This window comes from Myodes glareolus, chromosome 16 (assembly GCF_982192425.1).
Source record: "Myodes glareolus chromosome 16, mMyoGla1.1, whole genome shotgun sequence".
Lineage (NCBI taxonomy): Eukaryota > Metazoa > Chordata > Mammalia > Rodentia > Cricetidae > Myodes > Myodes glareolus.
The window spans coordinates 25,905,820-25,931,783 of NC_142041.1; the positions used below are offsets into that span (position 1 = coordinate 25,905,820).

General features: G+C 41.8%; 1 protein-coding gene across 1 annotated transcript in view; it reads left to right on the forward strand.

The window, feature by feature from the left end:
• The window catches only part of Grin3a (glutamate ionotropic receptor NMDA type subunit 3A), a 205,454-nt gene that overhangs the window by 154,890 nt on the left and 24,600 nt on the right, over positions 1-25,964 (forward strand). The window contains exon 6 of the mRNA XM_048419746.3: positions 7,928-8,079. Within this exon, the coding sequence (XP_048275703.2) occupies positions 7,928-8,079 (152 nt within the window). The remainder of the gene's footprint in view (positions 1-7,927; positions 8,080-25,964) is intronic.

Here is a 25,964-nt window from a genome sequence, read left to right on the forward strand (position 1 = left end):
ATTTTCATTAAATTCAAGGAAGACTTTAATTTCTTTCTTTATTTCTTCCTTGACCCAGGGGTGATTTAGTAGTTGACTGTTCAGCTTCCATGAGTTTCTTGGCTTCCTGGGGGTACCATTGTTATTGAATTCTAATTTTAATCCATGGTGATCTGACAAGACACAGGTGGGTACTAATACTTTTTTGTATCTGTGGAAGTTTGTTTTGTTACCGAGTATGTGGTCAATTTTCGAGAAGGTTCCATGAGCTGCAGAGAAGAAGGTATATTCTTTCCTATTTGGGTGGAGTGTTCTATAGATGTCTGTTAAGTCTATTTGATTCAATATCTCCAATAATTTTCTTATTTCTCTGTTAGGTTTCTGTCTGATTGACCTGTCCATTGGTGAGAGAGGTGTGTTGAAGTCTCCTACTATTAGTGTGTGTGGTTTGATGACTGCCTTGAGTTCTAGAAGAGTTTCTTTTACATATGTGCATGCCTTTATATTAGGGGCATAGATATTCAGGATTGAGACTTCTTCCTGATGAATTGTTCCTGTTATGAGTATGAAATGTCCATCTCCATCTCTTCTGATTGATTTTAGTTTGAAGTCGATTTTGTTAGATATTAGAATGGCCACACCTGCTTGTTTCTTGGGTCCATTTGCTTGGAAAACCTTTTCCCAACCCTTTACTGTGAGTAGGTGTCTGTCTTTGTGGTTGAGGTGTGTTTCTTGTAAACAGCAGAATGTTGGATCCTGTTTTCGTATCTAATCTCTAAGTCTGTGCCTTTTTATAGGTGAGTTGAGTCCATTGATATTAAGTGATATTAATGACCAGTGGTTGTTGACTCTGGTAATTTTTTTGAGGGGGGGGGGGTAGTAGAGTGTATGTATTTTCCTTCTTTGAGTTGTGCTTGTGAAGGGTCGCTAGATGTCTGAGTTATTGTAAGCAGTGTTGGTAATGTTGGATTCCTTGGGTTGTGATTTTCCTTCTAATATTCTCTGTAAGGCTGGATTTGTAGCTACGTATTGTTTAAATTTGTTTTTATCCTGGAATATTTTGTTTTCTCCATTGATAGTAAACAATAGCTTGGCTGGGTATAGTAGTCTGGGCTTGCATCCATGGTCTCTTAGTTTCTGCAGTACCTCTATTCAGGACCGTCTGGCTTTCATGGTTTCCATAGAGAAGTCTGGTGTAAGTCTGATAGGTTTACCTTATAAGTTACTTGACCTTTTTCCTTTGCAGCTCTTAATATCCTTTCTTTAATCTGAATGCTTTGTGTTTTCATTATTATATGGCGAGGGGATTTTTTTTCTGATCCAGTCTATTCGGTGTTCTGGATGCTTCATGAACCTTCATAGGAATATCGTTATTTAGGTTAAGAAAGTTTTCTTCTATTATTTTGTTGAATATATTTTCTGGACCTTTGATCTGTGATTCTTCTCCTTCTACCCCTATTATTCTTAGATTTGGTTTTTTTATTATGTCCCAGATTTCCTGAATGTTTTGTGATGAGAATTTGTTGGATTTGCTGTTTTCTTTGCTCAGAGCGTTTATTTCCTCTATGGTGTCTTCATAATCTGAGATTCGTTCTTCTATCTCTTGTATTCTATTGGTTATGCTTGTTCCTGAAGTCTCTGTTTGTTTACCTAGATTTTCCATATCCAGCCAGCCCTTGGTTTGTGTTTTCTTCATTGCCTCCATTTCAGTTTTCAATTCTTGAACTGATTCCATTACTTGTTTGATTGTTTTTTCTTGATTTCCCAGGGTATCATTTATGAATTTACTCATTTCTTCAAACTTTTTGTTATATTTCTCTTCCATTTCTTACTCATTTCTTCCATCTTTTTGTTATATTTGTCTTCTATTTCTTTAAGTGAGTTATTCATACCCTGTTTAAGAGACTCTATTGCTTTCATAATGACACTGTTTTCCACTTCTTCCAGAATAGGGTGTTCAAGTCCTTCTGTCATAAGATCGCTGGGATCTGGTGTTTTCATGTTGTTTTTCAGATTGTTGGAGGAATTCTTGCCCTGGCACCTGCCCATCTCTTCCTTCAGATGCTCTCCAATGGCTCTTCCCTCCACTGGGTCTTCTGCTACAGGATCAGTGCTCCTTGATGGCCAGGAATCATTTTGCCTGCAGTCCTACCTTGCTGCAGGCAGGCTATTAAAACAAAGGAACTCCCTCCAGTTTTCACTCACTGTCCCATCCCGGCAGCACCCACACAGGCTGAGTTGGAGGATTTTATGCCCCAAAAAAGGGAGAGAGGATGGGAAAGTGTTTCCTGGCTGAAAACGGGAATGGGGTAGGAGGAGAGAGGGTTTATATGGGGGAAGCCGCCCCTTTGGAATACCCAGGGAGATCTCAATATGTTTTTTAAAGAAAATAAAAACTTCTTTAGAAATTTACCCACAGGCTGGAGAGGTGACTCAGCTTGTTAAGAGCACTGACTGCTCTTGCAGAGGACATCAGATGGTTGATTCTTCAGGTAGCTACAGATCCAGAGAATCTGGTGCCCTCTTCTGGTTTCCTTGGTACAAAGTTCATACATGGTACATGTACGTACATACAGATATTCATAATGCATATTTTTATTTATTTTTAAAAACTATCTTTTCCCATTTTATATACCTATCCCAGTTCCTGTGCCCTTCCCTCCTCCCATTTCACCCACTTTTCCCTCACTCCACCTCCCATCCACTTGTCAAACAGTGTAAGGCTTTCCATGGGGAGTCAACAAAGTCTGACATATCACTTTGAGACGGGACCAAGGCCCTCCCCCACTGTATTCAGACTGAACAAGATATCTCTTCAAAAAGAATGGGCTCCAAAAAGTCAGTTCAAGCACTAGGGTTAAATCCTGGTCCCACTGCCAGTAACCCCACAGACAGCTTTGGCCACACAACTGTCACCCACATTCAGAGGGCCTAGTTTGATCATCTACAGGTTCCCCTGCTGTCAGTCCAAAGTCAGTGACTTCCCACTAGCTCAGGTCAGCTGTTTCTGTGGGTTTCCCCATCATGGTCTTGACCCCACTGCTCATATTATTGCTTCTCGCTCTCTTGGACTGATCTCCAGTAGCTCAACCCAGTGCTTTGCCGTAGATCTCTGTATCTGCTTCCATCAGTTGCTGGTTGAAGGGTCTAGGAAGACAATTAAGGTAGGCATGCATCTGATTGATGGGAAAGGCCAGTTTAGGTGTGCTCTCCACTGTTGCTTAGAATCTTAGCTGGGGTTACCCCTGTGCATTCCTGGGAATTTCACTGGTGCCAGGTTTCACACTAGTCCCCTAAGACTCCCACAATCAAGATATCTCTTTCATTGCTCTCCCTCTCTGTTCTTCCCCCATCAATAGCATACTGTTACCTCATGTTCTTTTCTTTCCTCCCCCACCCCCACACTCCCAATTTTCTCAGTAGATCTTGTCTAATTCCCCTTCCCAGGGGGGATCCATGTATGTCTCTTTTAGGGTTATCCTTGTCCCCAGCTTCTCTGGGGTTGAGGACTATGGGCTGGTTATCCTTTTCTTTGCATCTAATATCCACTTTTGAGTGAGTACATAATCATGTTTGTCTTTCTGGGTCTAGGTTACCTCACTTAAGATGGTTTTTCTTCTAGTTTCATCTATTCGCATACAAATTTCAACAAGTCATTGTTTGATTGTTTTTTAACCATGGAGTAGTATTACATTGTGTAAATGTACCACATTTTCTTTATCCATTCTTTAGTAGAAGGGCGTGTAGGTTATTTCCAGCTTCTGGTTATTACGAATAATGCTGCTATGAACATAGTTGAGCAAATGTACATGTGGTATGGGTCTGCATCTTTTGGGCATATGCCCAGAAGTGGTATTGCTGGGTCTTTTTTTGTTACAAGTAAACCAGAGACTTTATTAGACTTTATCATCTTCCCCCCATGAATGTTCTTTTTTTGTTCCCACATTGTACTTGGCTTTTCACTTGCTATATTTTCAGAGCAAACACAAAGAGTCAGGACAGACCTGGCTGGGTGAGCTTTCCCATGCAGTAGGTCTGGAGTTACTTTATTTTTCTGCTCTGCTCCCAAACTGCACATAGCAACTCCTGGGGAGCCCATGAAGTCCCCTCTGCCACTACAGGATACCACCATCCCTGGATGACAGTCCCCCCCCACAAGTACATCAGTACAATGCTGGCTCAGGCAGGCTACAGTTTGCTCATTTTGCAATGGGCATGCTGATCCCTGATCCACTGTTCTCATTCCTGTAGCACTCTGTGCCTCAGTTTCCTTCACAATTACATGAAAGGGAAATCGCATCTGGCTCCAAAAAAAAAAAATGCTAAGATTTAGTGCATTGGAGATTTTTATTGTTTTTATTGAGCTATACATTTCCCCATTCCCCTCCTTTCCTCACTCTCCCCTTCTCTCTCTCTCATACCCCCACACTCCCAATTTACTCAGGAGATCTTGTCTTTTTCTCCTTTCTGTGTAGATCCAAGTATGTCTCTCTTAGGGTCCTCTTTGTTATATAGATTCTCTGGAGTCATGGACTGCAAGCTGATTTTACTTTGCTTTATGTCTAAAAGCCACTTATGAGTGAGGAGATATATTTGTCTTTCTGGGTCTGGGTTACTTCACTCAGTATGGTTTTTTCCTAGATCCATCCATTTACCTGCAAATTCCAAGATGTCATTATTTTTACATCTGTGTAGTACTCCATTGTATAAATGTACCACAGTTTCTTTATCCATTCTTCAGTTGAGGAGCATCTAGGTTGTTTTCAGGTTCTTGCTATTACAAAGAATGCTGCTATAATCACAGTTAAGCACATGTCCTTGTGGCAGGATTGAGCTTCCTTTGGGTATATACCCAAAAGTGGTATTGCTGGGTATTCAGAAAGGTTGTTTCCTAATTTTCTGAGAAATCACCATACTGATATCCAAAGGGGTTGTACAAGTTTGTATTCCCACCAGCAATGGAGGAATGTTCCCCTTACTCCACATCCTCTCTAGCATAAGCTGTCATCAGTGTTTTTGTTTTTGGCCATTCTGACAGGTGTAAGATGGAATCTCAGAGTTGTTTTGATTTGTATTTCCATGATGGTTAAGGATGTTTAGCATTTCCTTAGGTGTCTTTCAGTGATTTGAGATTCTTCTGTTGAGATTTCTCTGTCTAGAACTGTACTCCATTTTTTATTGGATTATTTGTTCTTTTGATGTTAAATTTTTTGGGTTCTTTGTATATGTTGGAGATCAGCCCTCTGTCTGATGTGGGATTAGTGAAGATCTTTTCCCATTCTGTAGGCTACTATTTTGTCTTGTTGACCTTGTTCTTTGCTTTACAGAAGCTTCTCAGTTTCAGAAAGTCCCATTTATTAATTGTTACTCTCAGTGTCTGTGTTACTGGGGTTATATTTAGAAAATGGTGTCCTGTGCCAGTGCATTCAAGTGTACTTCCCACTTTCTCTTCTGTGAGGTTCAGTGTGGTTGGTGTTATATTGAGGTCTTTGGTCCATTTGGACTTGAGCTTTGTGCGTGGAGCTAATAGATATGACTCTATTAGCATTCTTCTATGTGTTGATATCCAGTTATGTCAGCACCATTTGTTGAATATGCCTCCTTTTTCTATTTTATAATTTTAGCTTCTTTGTCAAAAATTAAATATTGTAGTTGTGTGAATTGATATCCATGTCTTTGATTCTACTCCATTGGTCCTTCTGTCTGTTTTTATGCCAATACATGGCTGTTTTCATTACTTTCACTCTATAAGAGAGTTTAAAGTCAGAAATGGTGATGCCTCCAGAAGTTCCTTTATTGTACAGGATTGTTTTGAGTATCCTGGGTTTTTTCTTTTTCCATATGAAGTTGAGTATTGTTCTTTCAAGGTCTGTAAAGAATTGTGCTGGGATTTTTATGGTAAATTGTTTTTGGTAAGATTCATAATGCACATATTTTTAATCTTTAAAAAAGCATAGTTACAACTACATAAAGCATTACTTAATGAAAATGCCAGTGACTCATTCAAGTCCTATTTCCATCAGTCTTTCCTTTCAAATGAAAACCACCAGTCACAAAGGAGGCCCTCTTAGTAACTGCTTGAATAGAAAGTCCACATTATACGCTTGACTTTGTCATCATTTTCATGATTCTGCATTCTGAAGAAACAAACAAAATTATCACAAAAACAGACATACAATGCTTTAAAACACAAAAACTGCTTGGTATTTCTACTCCACATCACTGACCTTGTATTCTTCAAATGGGCTGTGTATCTGCATTTTAAAAAAAAAGAACAAAAGCTAATATCTTAGGAATTGAGTTGTAAAGTAAAATAATCAGAGCAGGTATTTGACTCATTAAGCATCTTTGAATCTTTGACAGCCTTTTAGTCTTTATCTGTGAAAAGGGAACTAACTGCAGTTTTAATTTGTCTTCCTCAATCATCTTGAGGGCAAAAAGAAAAATCTTTCTTTTTGACTGTGAGAGCTAATAACCAAAACAAGATGTAGTTAATTAGCCTCTTTCACAAGGCTCCTCAAAGTGATTAGCAGTGTGTTAACAGTTAGGAAAGCCATGGAGCCGGGCAGTGTGAGAATACATAAACTAGGCTGGTTAATAAAACTCTGATAATACACCCATTTTTATTCTCTTTGCTTATCTGCTCACCTGCTTCCTTTGCTTTGCATAACTGCCATCTTGAATCTCTAAGTTATCACAGCCTTGATTTTTTTCTAACTGTAATTTTATCCACTCATATGTATTCTTAAAATAAATATTAAATTATCATGATTATTTTTACATGGACAAAACAAATTCATACTGCAGGTTTGGGGGGAATGGTATTTTCCCAAATAGCCTACATGTCTCTGCTATGAATATTCCAATCATTTAAGTATTACACAATTTATTTACTCATGGTTTTATAAAGAGCATTTGGAGTCTTTCTAAGTTTTGTCATTATGAACAGTGTTCTTAACCATATCTCCTCGTGTACTTGTGGAGAAGTTGTTTAGAAATGTGCTTAGGTCTTAATAAAAATGTTTAACTATAATGAAATATTACCAAATTGTTTTCTAAAGTAAATACATCAGTGTTGCATTCTTATTCTCCATATGGTCTTCAACATTTGTCATCACCATTTTTTGACAATTGAAGTTAGTTATTACAAGCCCCTGTGGTCTTTTACTTCCCGTGGTATATTTTTTGTTCTTGTGGTATTATGGTTTGGATATGTAGTGTCTCCTACCAATTTTTATGTTAATGACCTGGTTGCCAGTTGGTGGGCTTTGGAGAAGTGATTGACTTCTGAGAGTTCTGACCTAATCAATAGATAATCCCTTGATGAATTCATAATATGACAATATTATTGAAAGGCGTATATATGATGGTTATATTTTATCCTCTCGCATGCCCTTCTGTTTCCTGGCTGTCAAAATAAACTCTTCTATTTCTTCTCCATGTTAATGGATCAAAAACTCTGAAATCATGAACTGAAATAAACAGCTTCTCTATCAATTATTTTTCTCTAGAAATGTCTTCACAAACATAACTAGTGTGCACTTTCCTAATCTTCTAGGCACTTCTCAATCTAATCAAGCTGACAATTAAGATTAATCAGCCCATGAAGTTTTATTGGGAAAGATGGCTAAGAAAGCCCAGACCTGGTAAAGATCTTAAAGACTGCTTCTAAAAACATGGGAAAGAGATGGGCAGAAGGTCATAAAATGTTTTACAAATATGTCTTACACATACCTACTTTCCAGACTCAGACTCACTGCATCTTCTCAAAGATGCAGCTGACCCAAGGGTGATCATTTTTAAGTGTACCCTGAGCCCTTTGGGAAAAAAATGTAGTACAGACTCACCATGCCCCTGTTACCAGATCCTGTGGCAATATTACACAAGTGTGGTGGCCCCCCTCTCAGAAAAGTATGAGGACCTCATGTGAGATTGCGTTTTCTTCTAGGATACGGCATTGGACTCCCTCCCAACTCTCCCCTGACGTCTAATATATCTGAGCTCATCAGTCAATACAAGTCTCACGGATTCATGGACGTGCTACATGACAAGTGGTACAAGGTGGTTCCCTGCGGGAAAAGAAGCTTTGCCGTCACTGAGGTATGGCGAGGATGCTGCTGATGCTGATGCTTTGTATAGCTTTCCTTTGAAAACTATAAGGACTTTAAGTTAGTTGTGCCTCCTGCTCGATAATGTACCAGGATACGCCATGACATGTAGAGCACCTAGATTTGCTTGAAAACTGTCCATTCCTACAGTAATGTTCAATGAGACGTGTTTGTTTTCTATTCAAGTGTGATTTTATTCCAATGGATAAAAATCAAAATTCTACTTCTATTCCACAAACTATACTAAAAAAAATCGTAAATACAGAAGAAATATTTCTAGATGGTATTGGGAATATCTGGGACTAATGTGAATAGTGTTTGCCTTACCCATGAATTGCAGGGTCTGATGTAGATTTCACAACATCCCTTAAAAATCTAACTCAGAACATTGCTAAGTCCCCAGTGGTGAAAGTTGAGTAACAAGACCTTTGTTGGTTTAAAAATCTAGACATACCTTAACTAATAATTGTCAGATTATAGTATGGTAATTCTTCAAAACTGAAAACAACTAGTACTTCTTTTATAGTTGAAGAACTAAGAGCAAGAGCTTCTGGGCCAAGGCACACAAATAGTCAAAGTTTCTTCTTTCTATTGAAATGCTATGTCTTTACAGTGTAATTAAAAAGAAGTTTGCAAAGTAAGACACAATTCGGGTGATTAAAATAGGAGACTGGAAACTGTAACCAGTGCCACAGTCCAAATACTCTAAAGAGCCAAATAAACAAGTCCAAGGCCATCCTGACATTAAAGAGAAGAGAAGAAAACACAGCTCAAGCCAATATGTTCAAATAGCCTCTATTTGGCAATAATTCCCAACAGAGTGCATCTCTGCCTTCCTGTATGACATCTGCTCTTGAATACCCTGCAGGCATCTGAAATTTCACTTGTCACAACCCAAGCCTTAATGCTCCCTCTTCCCTCTGCTTTTCCTCCTGGGCTTTGCATCTTGGTGGTGATACAGCTGTGCACGTAGTCATTCATTCCACCTATTGGCATGGATGCTGACTACTGCTCATGTCCACCTTTTCCATCTAGCAACAAGCCACAGCTTCTATAAAGTAGCTCTCAAATATGCCAATCTCTTGCCAACTCTGGTGTCATCACTCTGCCCACGCTGCCGTCCCTTACGTCGCTCACTAAAGATGCCTGCTAGCGGGTTTGCTTTGCACCTACCTCCATTCAGTTGTCTTCCACACAGCAATTCATTCTTCTGTTTGACAGTCATGCTCTCTGGACCAAAATCTGAAATGCTGGCATGCCCTGTGGTGCCTGCCCTTGCTCTTTTCTCAGCCCTTCCTCACGCCACTTTCTGGTTCATCATGGCTGTGCCACGATGCTCATTTTAGAAGAAAAATAAATCCATGGCTTCCCTGACTTGCATTCCCCAAACCTGCTGTTGCTTCTTCCCCCTCCCTCAAGTGTTCTTCCCCACTGACATTTGCTCAGCTAATGCCTTCATATTACAAGATCCCAGCTAAGGGATTGCAGATGTACTTCAATGATACGGTACCTGCCTAGCATGTTCAAGGCCTTTGGTTTTATCCCAATGTTACAAAAAAATAAACGGAAGATCCAACCCACAGCTCTAACAACTCCCAGAGAATAAACTCGCAGCTAGCATCTCTCTTTTCCAACAGAGACTGACAAACACAAATCATACCTCCCTTTAGTATCTCATGTATCTCATATCATTTAATAGAGCTCAATCATTACTATGACTGCTTTAAATAAATATTCTGCTTTAAACATAATTATAATAAGAGTATTTCTAATGCATCTCTTCATTAAACTTAACAGCTCTAGGGGCAAAGAATGTCTTACATTTTCAGTGCCTTCAAATAGATATTTTATTTGGGGGTCAAGTAAACAAACCATAGAAGCTAAATTAGCATACCTGAAAAAGAAATAAGGGTCAGTAGGAACTCATAGAGAATGACGGCATGCACAGGACTTGCACAGCTTCGAGCCAGACGGGGTCCCAGTCCTGAGAGTGGCGAACAGAGACAAGCTCTCATCCTTAACCAAAAAGTTATCTCCAATCGATAATAGCTTTTAAAGAAAAAATATTTCTCTCCAAGTATTTTTTCCACTGGGTATATAAACCACACTTAAGGATACACCCCATGCACAACATTAGATGATCAAAACACACACACACACACAGAGAGAGAGAGAGAGAGAGAGAGAGAGAGAGAGAGAGAGAGAGAGAGATCAATGATAATTTTGTAGACATTTTGTCTCATAGTGCTTTGTTTGGGTACTTTTTTATCTTACTGGTCTTTTGCTTGTGTGTTAAAGTTTCCATACCAAACCCCACATCTATCAGATTTTCTAGGAGCCATGATGAAAATAAATACAAGTTGAACTAAAGTCAAACATAAGAGTACATACCTGTAACACCGAGGTGAAGATACTGAGGCAAGAAGCAAGTTCAAGACCAGTTTAGGCTACACAGCAAGACTTTGCCTGGAGTCAGGGGATAGAAGAGGGGCCAACATTGGGAAACTTTATAATCAGAAAAAGAAAGTCTGACTTTAAATTTTTAAAATAATTCCTCTTCAAAACTGGCAGTATCAGATTTATCAGTGTTTTTGAAATGAAAACCTATCTCTTGTCTGAGTAATTGATGGCATTTTATCTCTATTAGTGAGTATTGTGCTGCTTTTCCTAAAGGAAATAAGCCTGGGCTTATATCAGTCAGCGAGTTCAGCCAGGAAAGAAAGGAAGTCAGTTGCTTAACATTGAGCTAAATAACAATCACTTGGAGTTCTCTGCAGTGTCTGTCGATGACTTAAATCAAAATCTCCAAATGATTAAAATTTGACAGGAAGGCATTAGCCACAAGGAAACTCTCAGCCATATTCTCCAACCAGCATTACTAAATAAATATCACATCCTGGCCACATGTACACATCCAGGCTACTGCCATTTCAGAGGGTCATCAGACAAACCAAGCCTCTTGCCACACATGGCTTTGCAGACTTAGAACCTAGCCCCACTTGAGTACAGTTTTGAAGACTGAGTCAGATAAGTACTCAAAAATCCTCTGCCAAATACATTCTGCTGTGAATGCACCTAGCATAAAGCGTGATGTATTTGAAACTATGCATGTCTGAGCTTGAATGCCGATTCTGTCAAGGAGAGATGATTAGCTACTCTTGCGTCTCCGTCCAGGAAAGAGTGTAATAAAATGTGCCATTTCTTCCCTAAGAATAAAAGATCATTTGTGGAAGCATCTAGAAAAAAAAAACTGGTACAGTACCTAGTAAATAACAGAAATACTATTTCTTCTCCCTCAAGTCAGAGGGAACATCCAACTATTCATAGAAAAATGTATAGAGAGACCCACAACTAAATTTCTTTGTGGTTTGTTGCTAAAAATTGTGTCTGCCTGTGTTTAAAATAATCACTGGTGAGATAATGTGATCACCGTAGTGTATTAGGCCAATAAGAAATCAGGGACCAGGAACGATGCAAACTACCTTGTGAAACGTAGAGAAGGGTGAAGTGTGGTAAGGGGCCTGCTTGTTTATTCCCAACTGCTCAACCCTGAAATAACCACACAGAAACTGTATTAATTGAATCATTGCTTGGCCCATTAGCTCTAGCTTCTTGGCTAACTCTTACATCTGAATTTAACCCATTTCTAGTAATCTGTGTATCGCCACGTGACTGTGCCTCACCAGGTAAAGTTCCGGCCTCTGTCTCCAGTGGGGTTACATAGCTTCCTTTGACTCGGCTTTCTTTCTACCAACATTCAGTTTAGTTTTCCCTGCCTAGCTAAGTTTTGCCTTGTTGTAGGTCCAAAGCAATTTCTTTATTAACCAATGGTAATCACAGCATACAGAGGAGGCAACAGAATGAATATACAAAAGCCAACAGACTCCTCTGTGCACATCCTGGAGATTCTAGAAAGTTACCATTTCCATCTGTACAGACTCTGCCAAAGTGACCCGAGCATCACTTAAAATCCTCCTGAAATACAAATGTCCAGTATTCTGTATGGTGTACATAGTAGAAAGCATCATCTATAGAGTCATCCAAGATTTGAACCCCAGTTTTACCAGCTGGGAAATACAGGGCCTGATCCTTCACCACTCTAAGCCTCCTCTTCTGCAAACTGACTAAAAGTAACACATACTTCATAGATTATAGTAAAACCAAATCAACTGAGGCCTCTAAATTCTGAGCAGAGGTTAGAGAGAGGGTTTGGGAGTTAATATCACTTGCTAGTTTTCCAGAGGAGCTGGTCTCAGTTCCCAGTACCCACATGCTGTCTTTTAACCATCTTACTCCAATCCCAGGGAATCTGATGCTCTCTCTCTTCCGACCCCAAAAGATACCAGACACACATGTAATGCACAGATATACATGCAGGTAAAACACTCAAATGCATAAGGCAAATATATCTAAAAAGAAAATGAAAAATACTGAGAGTGTATCCAGATATAATAATAAAGGTTATGAGTTTTTACCATAAGTGTTTCATAGATATAGAGATTTATCAGGATTTTCAAATGAAGTCAAAGTAATAGTATATAAGAATACAGACTTCAAAAATAAGAATAAACATCTATACATAAATAGATGTAAAATACACCAACATTTCAAAAATACTTTAATTTTTTCTATACTTCTTTGTTTACTTTGTTGCATGCATGAGTTTGCATGCATGGACCCTCATCATGAATGGCAGGGTGGGTGTGTAGAGGTCAAAGAACAACTTGCTAGGCCTGTTCTCTTGCCCCACCATACAGGTTCCAGTGATAGAACAGGTAGTCAGCCTTGACAACAGCACTTTTTACCTCCTGAGTCATTTCAGCAGCCCTTAATCAAGATTCTTAGCAAACCAGATTGGGAGAGAGGTCTTTAGAAATCTTTGGTATAGTCAGCTGGACGTGTTGGCATAGAGGCCTGTCTCAGATCAAGTTGTGTTTGTTAAGAGAACCTGGACTCACTTCCCAGATTGACTGAATTTGGAAAGTAGAAGAAAGTAGAAATGGAAAGAATGGGGGAAAGATGTGCCCTTAACTGAGCCTACAGACACAGAAGAGAAAGGTAGTTCTGGTAACATCAGTATTTAGTGAGAAAGGGCAACATCCATGAGCATGAATGGATCTATCATTCCTTCCAAGGCAGTGGGTCTCAACCTTCTAATACCGCAACCCTTTAATACAGTTCCTCATACTGTGGTGAACCCCAAACCATGAAATTATTTTCCTTGATACTTCATAACTGCAATTTTGCTACTGTTATGAAGTGTAATTATCTGACACGCAGGATGGCTGATAATGTGACCCCTATGAAAGGATCATTGACTTCCAAAAGGGTTCATGACCCCCAGGTTGAGAACCACTGTTCTAAGGGATGATGAAATACTACGAAATATCCTTGTTTTATGCAATTACAAACAATGGTATAAGATTTTCACCGTAGGCATTTAAATGGCGATGCATTCCACCCTTGGGCACAGACTGGCATATTTGTCTTGAAGAACCTGAAATAGGACCCTACGATCACTCTCGCATAACCTACAGATCCTGTGTAACCACAGCAAGCAGTCCTGTGTTCAATGGCTGCACTGGATCTCCTCCGTAAAGGCTCCCTGATTTCTTTATTTGTTTCACCTATACACAGTTCTCCACCTCCTGGATTGGCTGTTCTGTTCTGTTTTGTAATGGTTTCCCAGAAAACAAAATTCCATAGAAACAAAGTGGCTATTAGTACTTCTCCTACCCATTCTTTCCATCAAATGCTTCGCCCTGCAACAGTGGGCTTGTGCAGAGAAACAAGGATCTTAGGAAAGTCGTTTCGTCCAGATCACTCGGCTTCATCTCCCTTTGGTTCCTGCGAGTCATAAATGAAAAGGGTGGTTTTAATGCACAGGCCCTCTCCCTCCACTTCTCCCCCCACCATCACAGGAGAGGGGCAAAGGACACAACATCACAGAAGTAGGTATGCTTTTGACTGCTCCTCTCCAGAAGGTGCTCTTGACCTTGGAAGAAAACATGCCTCAGTTTGTTTCTGTCCTCACACTCTATTGTTCCAAATATTGTCCCACTCAATGTCTGTTCCCACAGAGCAATTAAACACCCTCTTTCAATCTGAAAAATGTCTGAGTTTGGACAGTGATTTATGTGTTCACCTGGTATGAAAGCATGAAAGACACTTTCGCTCCTTCATTTCTGGCAGTTAAATATTCACACTTGGTCTCGAGTGGGAACCTTGATCCAGTCACCTCCCATCTCTTCACAAACCAGAAGTCCGTTGAGCTACAGTTTCTCTGGAAGATAAATTCATTTAAAAAAAATCCAAGGTTTTCTCTGCTCCCTAGAGTCACCCAGGATATTGTATGTAAGTCTGGCTTTGCAGAGCAGACTCTGCCAGTTTGAAGTTGACCTCAGACGTGTCCCACAGTCCCCACAGCCCAGCTGTGTCCTACCACAGCCGACTCGCGGCTGATCAGTTTTGCTAGGATAAACATATGGCAGGGTATAAATTCCCTTCATCTTCCTTTGACTCAGCAGAAAAATCCAATGCCATTTTTTTTTTAAGTCCCGGAGTCAATCTAAGAACTCCATGGCAACAGTCCTTTGAAACCTGTTTTGATGAACCAGAGAAGGAAGGCAGCAGATCACAATTTAAGAAGTTGCCCAAATTCAGATGTGTCAAGGCGTTACTCAGATGGATGACAACCCTCTCTTTGCAAGTGTCCTTGAAACAATGTTTTCAATAATTGCACCTTTTAACTAAAAGAGGCTGAAAGGAAGAGGAAATCGCGGTCTTGGTAGAAAGCAGAAAGCATCCTCACAGACAGAGGGGAGTTTTAAGATTAAAATCTCCTTGAGATCATGTTGTTTGAAGAAGTCAGAACAACTCCAAGACTGAATAAAGAGATGCCACCATTACCATTCCCAGGCTGTAGGGAGAAAATGGGAGAGCCATTCTCAGAACCAAGGCAAGTAATGGGATTGGGTTTTCTCAGAAATTGGCCATTTGGTTTGTGGCATTTAATATAAACTTGGTGGAGAGCTTGCCAATATGCCCAAATACCTAGGTTCAGTCATAAGTACCACAAAGAAAGAAAAGAGGGAGGAGATGGTCATTTAGTTAGGGCTTAGCTACCCTCTAGCCTCACTAAAGACAGCTAGGGAACAAATACCCTTTCTTCATCTCCCCCACTCTCAGATTTTTTTACCTCTGTCTTGGGGTAAAAAGCCTATCTATGTGGTCCTTTGAAGTCAATTCCAGGACATGAAGAAGCAAGAAGAAAAATGTAAATAAATTTGGAAAGGAAAAGGTCATCTAGCACATCCCTTTGTGGTAGAAATGAAAGGGATGGGGCCAGTGAAGCCTCCCTGGCCTGGCCTTCTGGGCTCTTCTGCATGGACATCAGAACGTCCAGCCTGCAGGGTAAAAGATGCAACCTTCCTTAGTCAGGATGGAGAGAGAAGCAGAAGCTGAGTTCACTGGAGATCACCCTGTTCTACTACTGCAGTGAGGAGGCTGCTCCAAATGCTTGGGGGATCTACTTGATCTATCCGAAGCTTCAGGAAAATGATTATCTTGTTGCGATAAGGGCTTTGGGGTTGAATGTAAGGGTTGCTACTAGGACTAAAGAAAAAAGCAGACAGTAATCAAGAGATTCAGTGTTATAGAGACAGTTCTATCCTGGGATTAAGGAAAATAAGTATATTTTAAAACATTACAAAAGTAAGTCATTAAGTTCCTCCGTGTATCTTTTCTAAGTCATTTATTTTTCTTTTATTACTTAAATTGTTTCTAGATGATGTATTTTGATCATAATTTCACTACCCCCACTTCCTCCCAGCTCTTCCCCACTACCTACCCCTCCAACTTCCTGTTATCCAGCAAAATATTCATCTGGAATCTCTACCTATTCCTGAATTGACCTCTTCCCGACCACTAGCCCTAACGAAGCTTTTCATTCTCTCATGAGCTTGGCCTTCCCAAACCTTAAACACTCTTCCCTATGGCGTGGGTCTTCAAGGCAGGGACGAAGTGAGAGTCTGTCAAGCTCGTTGTGAGGCAATTTTAAAAGCTGAGGTTTAAATGGCTCGTTCCTTAGGAGCACTGTATGGGTAAGTACAAAAGTAAAAATGACCGTGGTGGTAAAAAAGGCATGGTAAGATGTCACAAACACAAATTATCTACCTCTCTGAGTGGCTTCCCTTTGAAAATGGAGCTGCCATTTTGTGTTCCTGGCTTGGAAGAAGGAGATAGAATACATGAGCTTCTCGACCCGTGGGTGCTGAATATGGATGACCCTTTTCAGATTTGTCTGGATTGTGCCATGAGGCAATTGTGTGACCTCTGCAGATCAGTTCACTTCTCCGCACAGGTTCCTTGTCTTAAATAAAAGATCTATGTAGCATAGCCGGCAGAGAAAGCAGGGGTTTCCAATGAGAACTGTTGGAGGAATCACCTAACCAGCTGAAGATTGGGGAACACGGAGAGGATACAGTGATGTCTAGCCTCAAGTCTCCCCTTCCCAACCATGAGCCAGACTGACTCCCCAAAGTCACCAAATTATGTACCTGTTTATACTAACAACTGCTCAAATATTAGTATTTGCTCACTGAGAAAAACAAAATTAAGGGCTAGTTTTCCCATAGTAGATTCATTTTCATTTTGTCAGTTTTTAGAGAGAGAAAAGAGAAGAGTTAGCCAATGCTGTAGTTAGAATGTTATGTGTCCCGATGGGCTCCAGAGTTTGTACACTGAGTCTCCAGCCGGGGGTACTATTTTGGAAAGTAGTAAAACCTTGAAGAGGTGGACTCTTTACGGAAGAAGCAAGCTCCTAGGAATAGGCCTTGGGGATGCTGTGCTGTGGCCCCACTTCCAATCTGCCTCTACTTCCCGACCACGTATGCAGTGGGAACAGTTGTCTCTGTCCCCTGCCTTCATGTCTTCTCCACCATAGCAGTCTCTATCCCTGCAACTGAGGCCAAACAAACCCTTTCTGCATTAAGTTGCTTCAGGTACTTGATGACAACAGTGAGTAAAGGAACCAGTACAACCAACCATACGATGAAAGTCAGTCAAAGGGGATCCCGCAAGTCCCATCTAGAAGCTTCCATGCCAGCTTCCCATCAGTTAATCTTTAATATGTTAACAACTTGAAAGCAGTGGCTAAGACAGTGGCAGGGGGTAGATTTCAGTGCAGCATTTTCTGCTCTTGAGAGGGAGGGCACATCTCGGCACCCTCCTGCCCCCTCATCTCTATCTCCTCCCATTTCAATGTTAAATATTTGTCTGCTGTTCAGTCTGCTGGAAGCTATAGTGAGGCAGAGAGTTAATGACTGTAGATTGCTTTAAACTGAAAACTCATGTATGGAGGAAGCCACGTTGAAAGCTGAGCATGTCCCTTGGAATAGCCTAAGTAATTAAGTTTAACATTTAAGCCAAGCATAAGGCTGGGTGGAACCTATCCAGGTAGCACTTTCTGGAATCCCAAAGAAGCTCAAAGCTGTGCCTGTGCCCTTTCCTATGTGAAGCTAACAGGGCATGAAGAAAGCAATCTGAGAAAGCCTCGCCTCCATCGAGGTGGCTTCCAGAACAACCTAGACATTCACTCACGCATCCCCTCGTCTGTCTTTCCATCAGCACACACGCGTTGAACCCATGTGTGCTGGGTTCTGTGGATGCAGACAGTAGAGAAATGAATATAGAGCTCACAGGCAGAGAAGGAGACAGAGAGAGAGACCATGAACAATTTCCCTGTTCTGCATGACCACAGAGGCAGAGAAAGATAAGTGGAAACAGTGACAAAGGCAAGGTCATGACTCACAGACCAAGGAAGAATCAAAGCTGGTGCCTCAAAGGAGGTGATCCCTACAGGGATTAAAAAAAAAAAAAAACTACCCTGGAAAGATGGAGGCGAGACATTGGAGGCATGAAGTAATAAATGCTGCAAAGTCTACCTGCCCCTGAAAGCAGTTCCTAATTGTGCGTGCCTAGGAGATTCTAAAATTGCAGGGCATTCTTTCCCCCATCCACGTGGTGGATACCCACAGCTAAACTCACAAGCACATTATAGGCCTTTAATTTTTCCTATATTCTGCTTTGTGGAATCCTTATCACCTCCTCAAGGCAGGAACATTGTTCTAGGCTTCATATAGGGCACAGTCTGGTACAACAAAGAATTTAGTTCTAAAAGAGACAGCAACACGGACTCATAGCTCACCAATGTGTACTTATGTAAGCCAGACAGCTTCTAAAATTTCAGACCTAGAAGCCATCAAGAATGTTCGGGGGTAGCAGCATTTGCTGTTGGATAAACTGAGGGGTTTTGGTGCCAGGTGTACAAACTAAGAACATGACTGCTCCAAGGTGTGTTGAGAGGGAGGTTTTTATTGTAGACATGTAGGAGAGTATAGTCAGAGCCATCTGAAAGAGTCCCAAGCAGAGAGAGAAAGCAATACAAATAACATGGCAGTAAACTAAACCGGGCCTTGAGAGGAGAAATAGTATTGGGAGGGGGTGGTAGAAAGAAGGGAGGGAGAAAAAAAGGAGACAACCAAGAGAGATAGAGAGAAATGGGGAGGCAAGAAGGAGGGGTCCAAGAGGGGAAGACAAAACAGAGCGCATGGCTGAAATGGCAGGGTTCTATGGGATTGAGAAGCTGGGGGAGGGAGGGAAGCCCATGAGCTGGAGAGGTTTAAGGTTGGGGCTGAGAAAAGCTAAGAAGAGCACTGGTAGTTGTGATACTGGGGAAGCCTGGAGACCAACATGCACTTCGGTATGCTAATCAGAACCGCAGGAAGCCATTTGTCACTAGTTTACTTTGGACCTGACAGCTGCCAAGTCTGATGACCTGAGTTCCCTGTCTGGACCTATGGTGAAGGGAGAGTACACACTAGCATGGGTTGTCCTGTGACCTCCACATGTGTGTTCTGGCATGAGTGCATTCCACTACACACCCACAGAGAGATAAATAAATAAGTACAGTAGATTCCATAAATGATTAAAACTTCAGATCTTTCCCTTCGAAGCCAAGGATACAATAAGGCCTGCCTCAAAGTGTGAAGTCCATTTAACGAAGCTGTCAGTGGAAATGTCTGGTAAATGAGTGTTCTTTCTCTTTCCCTGAGTAAGATCTATGTACAAGCCAAGCATGGTGGCCCAGGCCTATAATCCCAACAATCAGGAACCGAGTCAGGGGCACCATGAGATTGAAGCCAGTCTAGGCTATATAGAAAGAACCCATCTACAAGTTAAAAAAAAAAAATGAAATAAAATAAAAGAAGAAAGAAAGAAAAGAAAAGAAAGACAGAAAAAATAAAAATAAAGCAAAGCAACAACAAATAAAAACTAAAACTGAAAGTAAACACCACCAAATTATGTGGAAAGAAGAAAACAGCTTGGAAAAAAAAAAACCAACTATCTCCTATCAGGCTTTGCATTTGTCTCATCCCAACTCTTGGAGTCATCTGCACCCACCTCCAAAACAGAGACCGGTCTGTCACCAGCATCTTACAGTTCCTGGCTGGCTAGTTATACCTCCCCGTGGAACTGGAGACTTCCTGATGGCAGGGAGAGAAATCCCTGATTCTGGACCTTCTCTGGGGCTGTATGCTGACTGCTCTAGCTTTTGGAGCTGGAGCATTGTTTGCTTTCCTTTCTTTCGGCGCTGCATCTAGGTTTCCATGGGAAAACATCATAAGGAAAGGGCTAGACAAACCATTAGGCAGCCCTGAAACACATCCAGAGAAACAGTAGCAAGTACACCCCGCACTGCCCTGGGGGCAGGCCCGCAGCCCATACTTTGGGCTTTGCTTCCCCCTCAACCCACATGAGCAGAAAGTCAGGTCTGCTTGTCTGTTGCTTTCTGGTTTGTGTAGTTTGAACCCTGTTACCAGGAAAGGCAATCCAGCAAGTGTCCCCTTCAACCGTGGTAATGAGCAAATAAACAGATCTTGTGGAATAAGGGTCTTCTCGTTTGCATTCCAAAGAGGCCCAGACATAAATCACCCCCAAGACCACATACTGTTAGTAGTTCCCGCTTTTCTCCTAAATTCCTCGAACTAATGAATATTTATGAAACGTCATTTACTATGCAACGCGAAGGCCTGAACACGCTCGCACTGATTAGGGCTGTTGTGAGAGACGACAGGTTTCTTCCCGTTTCCCCAGATTTCCGAGCCCTGGAGCCTATGGGCATCTCACAAATGAGGACTCCCCCTTCATCTACTTTCTGCACACAAAGTCCTGGCCTCCAGGCTCTGGGGAGTCCAGCTTGCCGAAAACAAGGACTGGCGGTGGGAAGAGACTGCCATCTAGTGGCTCTGAATTCAGTGAGGGGTTGCAGAATAGAAAAACCATGCTTTGCCTCTCAGAAAAGACTGTACTTCATGGACTAGTGGAAAAGTTGCTCAGCCCGTTTGATTCTTAGGACACTTCTTTCCCGTGTGAACAGCTGGAGTAGGTGGAATCTGGGGACTTATTAGACAAGGAAGCGGCAATATGAGGCGCCTCATAGCCAAGCCCTTAAAGGGATGTCTGCCTGCAACATCTAAGCAAGGAGGTCATGATATAACAGGAAGTTTCTCTTCCATCCACCAGTTCCAGAATAACCACTCTGAGGCTTAATATTAATTAAAAACTGTTTGACCGATGGCTCAGGCTTATTACTGGATACCTCTACATATAAATTAAGCCATTTAATTAGTCTATACTTTACCACAAGGCTCATGGCTTGTTACCTCACATCTTGCTTCTCCAGCAGCTGCTGGCATCTCTCAGACTCTGCCTTCTTTCCCTTTATCTTTGCTTGGATTTCCCACCTGACTCTATTCTGCCTGGCTGTTGGCCAAAACAGCTTCTTTATTGACCAATGGTAATACAACATATGTACAGCATACAGAAGAGCTTCCTGCCTTCCCATTTAGAGCATCATCATTGCTTCTTGCCTCTATCCTTCCAGAAAATTGAACTCCAGGCCTTGAGCTATGGAGTATACCATTTTTCTTCAATGGGATGCTGCCTTCCCAGGGCTCAGCCATAGTACCTCAGAAATGTGATCTGGTTTGTACATAGGACACAGTCAGTGCATGAAAAGGGCCTTGATGTTTAGTCACACTATAGAAAGATGGGCCCCAAACACAATATGACTCGCATCCTTATTAGAAGACAGCTACCACATGACATGAAGACTCCCCAGGAGAATAGCATATGCCGAAGGTAAGATTGGGTTTAAGCGACTGTGAGCCAAACCGGTCAGCTTTCCATTGTTGTCACAACATACCTGAGATGCCCATTTTGTTAAAGGGAAAAAACCTCAGTAGTGGGGCCTCTGGAATACAGTTTGGATTCCCCTGAAAACCAAATAATAGCACCGAGAAAGGCCAAGACACCAGGAGCAAGGGAAGGAAGAGAAGAATGGTCCTGCGGGTATCTGAGGGGCATGATCCTGTCACTTGAACTTACAATTTGGGAGTTTTTAGTCCATTATAATTAGCCCTGATGTTTTGGGGTCTCTGGTAAGGTGGCACATTATGATGGAAAACCTGTCAGTCTGCTTCATGCTGGGATACAAGTAGGATAGGGACTGCAATCTCACTCTTCCCTTTAAGAGCAAGACCGGCAACAATAGTGCAGAGGAGGCCTGAACTGGCCATCTTCTGTAATTAGATTGGTACCTTCCCTAATTGTCATTAGAGAGCCTTCATCCAGTAGCTGATGGAAACAGATGCAGAGACCCACAGCCAAGCATGGGGCCGAGCTCTGGGAATCCTGTTGAAGAGAGGGAGGAAGGATTGTACAAGCCAGGAGGATCAAGGTCATTACAAGGGAACCCACAGAAACAACTAACCTGGGCTCATATGAGCTTACAGACCATGGACAAATAGCTAACGATCCTGCATGGGACTGACCTAGGTCCTCTACATATGTGTGACAATTGTGTAGCTTGGTCTATTTGTGGGACTCATAGCAGTGGGATAGGGGTCTGTCCCTAATGCTTGAATTGGCTCTTGGGAACCTGTTCCTCATACTTGGTAGCCTCACCTAGCCTTGATACAAAGTGGGGGAGCTCAGTCCTGCTTCAACTTGATATGCCATGCTTTGTTGACAACCACAGAAGACCTGCCCCTTTCTGAACAGAAACAGAGAAGGAGTGGAAGAGGAACAGAGTTAAGGCATTTGGCAGGGTTTGACCCTAGAGTCCAATCACCGAGGAAGGAGTTGTCCCAAGAGACCACCCCTCACACCACAGCTGATGTAAAAGCATGAGGATTTTATTAATTCTGTCATGACAGGGTCTTCCAACATTAGAGGCCAGAAAGACCCTGAATAGCTGGTACAGGCTACTTTTAAAGGAAAAAAACCACAGAAGCAAGGGGGGTGTCTGGGGGTTGTTCATTAACTATTATGATTGGCTTATTCAAAAGGGCTATTACCAATAATTGGCTAGAGAGTGGTTGCCAGATCAGATGAGGTAAGAGAAAACAGCTGAGGGTCACTTTGCCCCTTTCCCAGGGACTGAGTCAAAACACCAGTAACTGAGTCAACACCTAAGGGTTATCTTGCCCCTATTCAGGGAGAAGGAAAGTTCCCAACATTTCAGTACGTGCATGTGTAGCTGTTAGGTCCTTGGTTCCCAGAGAGGAGGGGTGCACTACTGCTGAGACTGAGAGGGCTCAGAATTGTCCTCAGAATTGTCTTAAAGTTTTACAGCAGGGAGTGGAGAACAGGAAAAGAGGAAGCGGAGATAACTGCAGTTGGTATATAAAATGAGTGAAAAAAATAATTAATAAAAATTCTTCATCAAGAAAGGAGCGAGACTGGGATCTTATTACCCCCTATAAAAGCTCAGTCCTCAATAAGCAGAAAGCCTCCCACTAGGCCCTACTTCTGGAAGTTTCCACTGTGTCTCAGTAGTGGGCCTCTGGAGTACAGTTTGGATTCCCCTGAAAACCAAATAATGACACTGAGAAAGGCCAAGTCACCAGGAGCAAGGGAAGGCAGAGAAGAATGGTCCTGCAGGTATCTGAGGGTCATGATCCTGCCAGCTTCTTTATTTGGGGCGGCAGGTCCCAGCATGAAAGGCAACTGACCTGAAGGTACCTGAATGACATCTACAGCTGACACTTGTCTACCTTGTGTCCAAAAGGATCGAGTATTTCTTCAAAAAAAAAAAAGCCTCTGTTTACTGCCAGAAAAAGAACATTTCACTTCTTTGATCACATCTTTCATTTTATATCTTCTCTTTCAATTTGTTACAACTCTCTTGTAGCACGAATTCTAATTGATCTTAATAATAGAAACCCAGAGTCAGATACTAGGGGGTGAAAACTGAGAGATCAAAGAAGCAGAGCAGCTAGTCACTATTTCTTACCTCTACAAAATCCTCAGGCTATCCTGTCTCTACAAGTTCTCAGACTGAATGCTGTCTCTAAGAAATCTCTGGCTGAATTCTAAGCCCCTGCCTTCTCCTGCCGTGTAGTCCTCATGGCCCAGCCCAGCCATATCTCTTCCTGTCTCCACCTCCCTAGTGCTGGGATTAAAGGTGTGAGCTACCACTATTTGGCTCTGTTTCTCTTTAAGACTAATTCAATCTTGTGTAGCCCAGGGTGGCCTTGAACTCACAGAGATCTGTCTGCCTCTGTCTCCCAAGTACTGAGATTAAAGGTGTGTGCCACCACTGCCTGGCCTCTGTGGCTAACTAGCATAGCTAGCTCCACACTCTGATCTTCAGGCAAGCTTTATTTGTTAAGGAACAAACAAAATATTACCACATAGGAGTCCATCATCAGAGGCAGGGATAGCCTCTGAAAGTCCACAGAACTTTGTATGTCAAAACATGATTGGCGAGCCCATAAGAAATAACTGAATACACAGTGCCTTTTCTTCAGTGCCTGGGGCATGGACAAGTCTCGTTCCACCTCACCTAACATGACTTCTGTCCCTTGACTTCCCTGCTCTAGCCTCACAGGTCTTCTTTAGGTCGCTGCCATCTGCTTTGTTCCCCTTGCCCTAGTGTTTTTGCACAAGGCGTTTCTTCCATTTGGAATGCCCACCTCTTCCAAAACCTTCTAGGTAACCTTTTCTACTCCCAAGATTTCACTTCCTGTCGAATGAACGCTTTGGATACCCGGTATCTCTCACCTGTACTACATAGCACAGAGACTCCATTATATGTCAGAATGTGATGATTTTCTTAATATCCATCTTCTGCATCTACTCTTTAGGCAACTTTTCACACAGTAGCTATGCAATAACTACTTGCATCCATAGAATTACATATATATTCTAAACAGATATATTTATTTAGAATATTCAGGTAAGTCTACACTTGGCAAAAAATACTACTTCTGCCAATTCTGTGCTAGGCATTGAACTTGATCTTCATGTCTTATCTTAGTCTTAGGAATGAGTCTATGAGTTAGCAATCATTGTCTCATTTCTCCAAATGAATGGTGACTTGGATAATTAATTCTGCTGGAGGTCACAGAATTGTTAAATATCAAAACTTCAATTTAAAACTATACATGTCAACCAGGCAGTGGTGGTGCATGTCTTTAATTCCAGCATTCGGGAGGCAGAGGCAGGAGGATCTCTGTGAGTTCGATGCCAGCCTGGTCTACAAGGGCTAGTTCCAGGACAGGCTCCAAACCCTGTCTTAGAAAACAAACAAAAAAATACATGTCAAAACTCATATTAAAAACTATCCCAGAATGACAAAAGAAATACAAATACATCATGATCTCTAATACTTCTGAATATACGTGACAAACATAAAAGAATGAATAAATAATGCTATACCCTTAAATCCATGCCCATTGAACTAGATTTGTCAGAGATCTCAGTTACTGCAAAAACTGTGCCATCCATCTTCCCCACAGGAAGGCCCACCATATATGTTCAGTAAAATCTGTTGAATGGATTTAAGCTTGAAGTAATGTTCCTGACATTCAAATGAAATAAAAGGAATGAGTAAGCGCAAGCAAATAGACAGGAAAGTGGGGCAAGAGAGATGACTCAGTGGTTAGGAGCATGGCTGGTCTTCCAGAGAACACAGGTCCCATTCCCAGCACCTACACAGTAATAGAAAGAAAAGGAGAGGAGGAAGAAGAAGAAGAAGAAGAAGAAGAAGAAGAAGAAGAAGAAGAAGAGGAAGAGGAAGAGGAAGAGGAAGAGGAAGAGGAAGAGGAAGACGAAGACGAAGACGAAGACGAAGACAAAGACGAAAAGGAAGATAAGGAAAAATAAGAAAAAAGAAAGGAAGAAAGGAAGGAGATGGAGAAAGGGAGGGGGAGAAAAAATTTAAAAAAGAAATAGGAAGGAGACAAGATAAACAAATGTCCCGCGCTACCGTCTCGCCAGCAAGAACGACATGGGGCACTTAGGATCCTTCTGCAGCAAAGCTTTAATGCGTCTTGAGAGGGAGAGCATAGGCTCACATGGCGGAGACCCAGAATGAGGGGAACCCAGCCCTTATAAAGGAAACAGTCCTCGCTTCTGACGTGTCACTCTTGGATTGGTCCACTGCCCATTATCCCAGATGATGCCTTGGAAGTAGGCAGGGACGCAGCAGTAGAGAGTTACCAGTGCTGGGATTAAAGGCGTGTGCTACAACACCTTGAACTCACAGAGATCTGCCTGTCTCTGCCTCCCAGGCATTGGGACCAAAGGCGTGTACTACCACACCTTGAGGTCACAGAGGTCAATCTGTCTCTGCCTCCCAGGCATCAGGACTAAAGGCGTGTACCACCACACCTTGAGGTCACAGAGGTCAATCTCTACCTTTGTCCCTTGAAGCAATGGAGAATGTGGTTGCGGCCCTCCACAGACAAATATGTCAAGTGCCCGTGGTGGTGTGTCATAGCCGAATAGATGCATTTTAAATACTTTCAC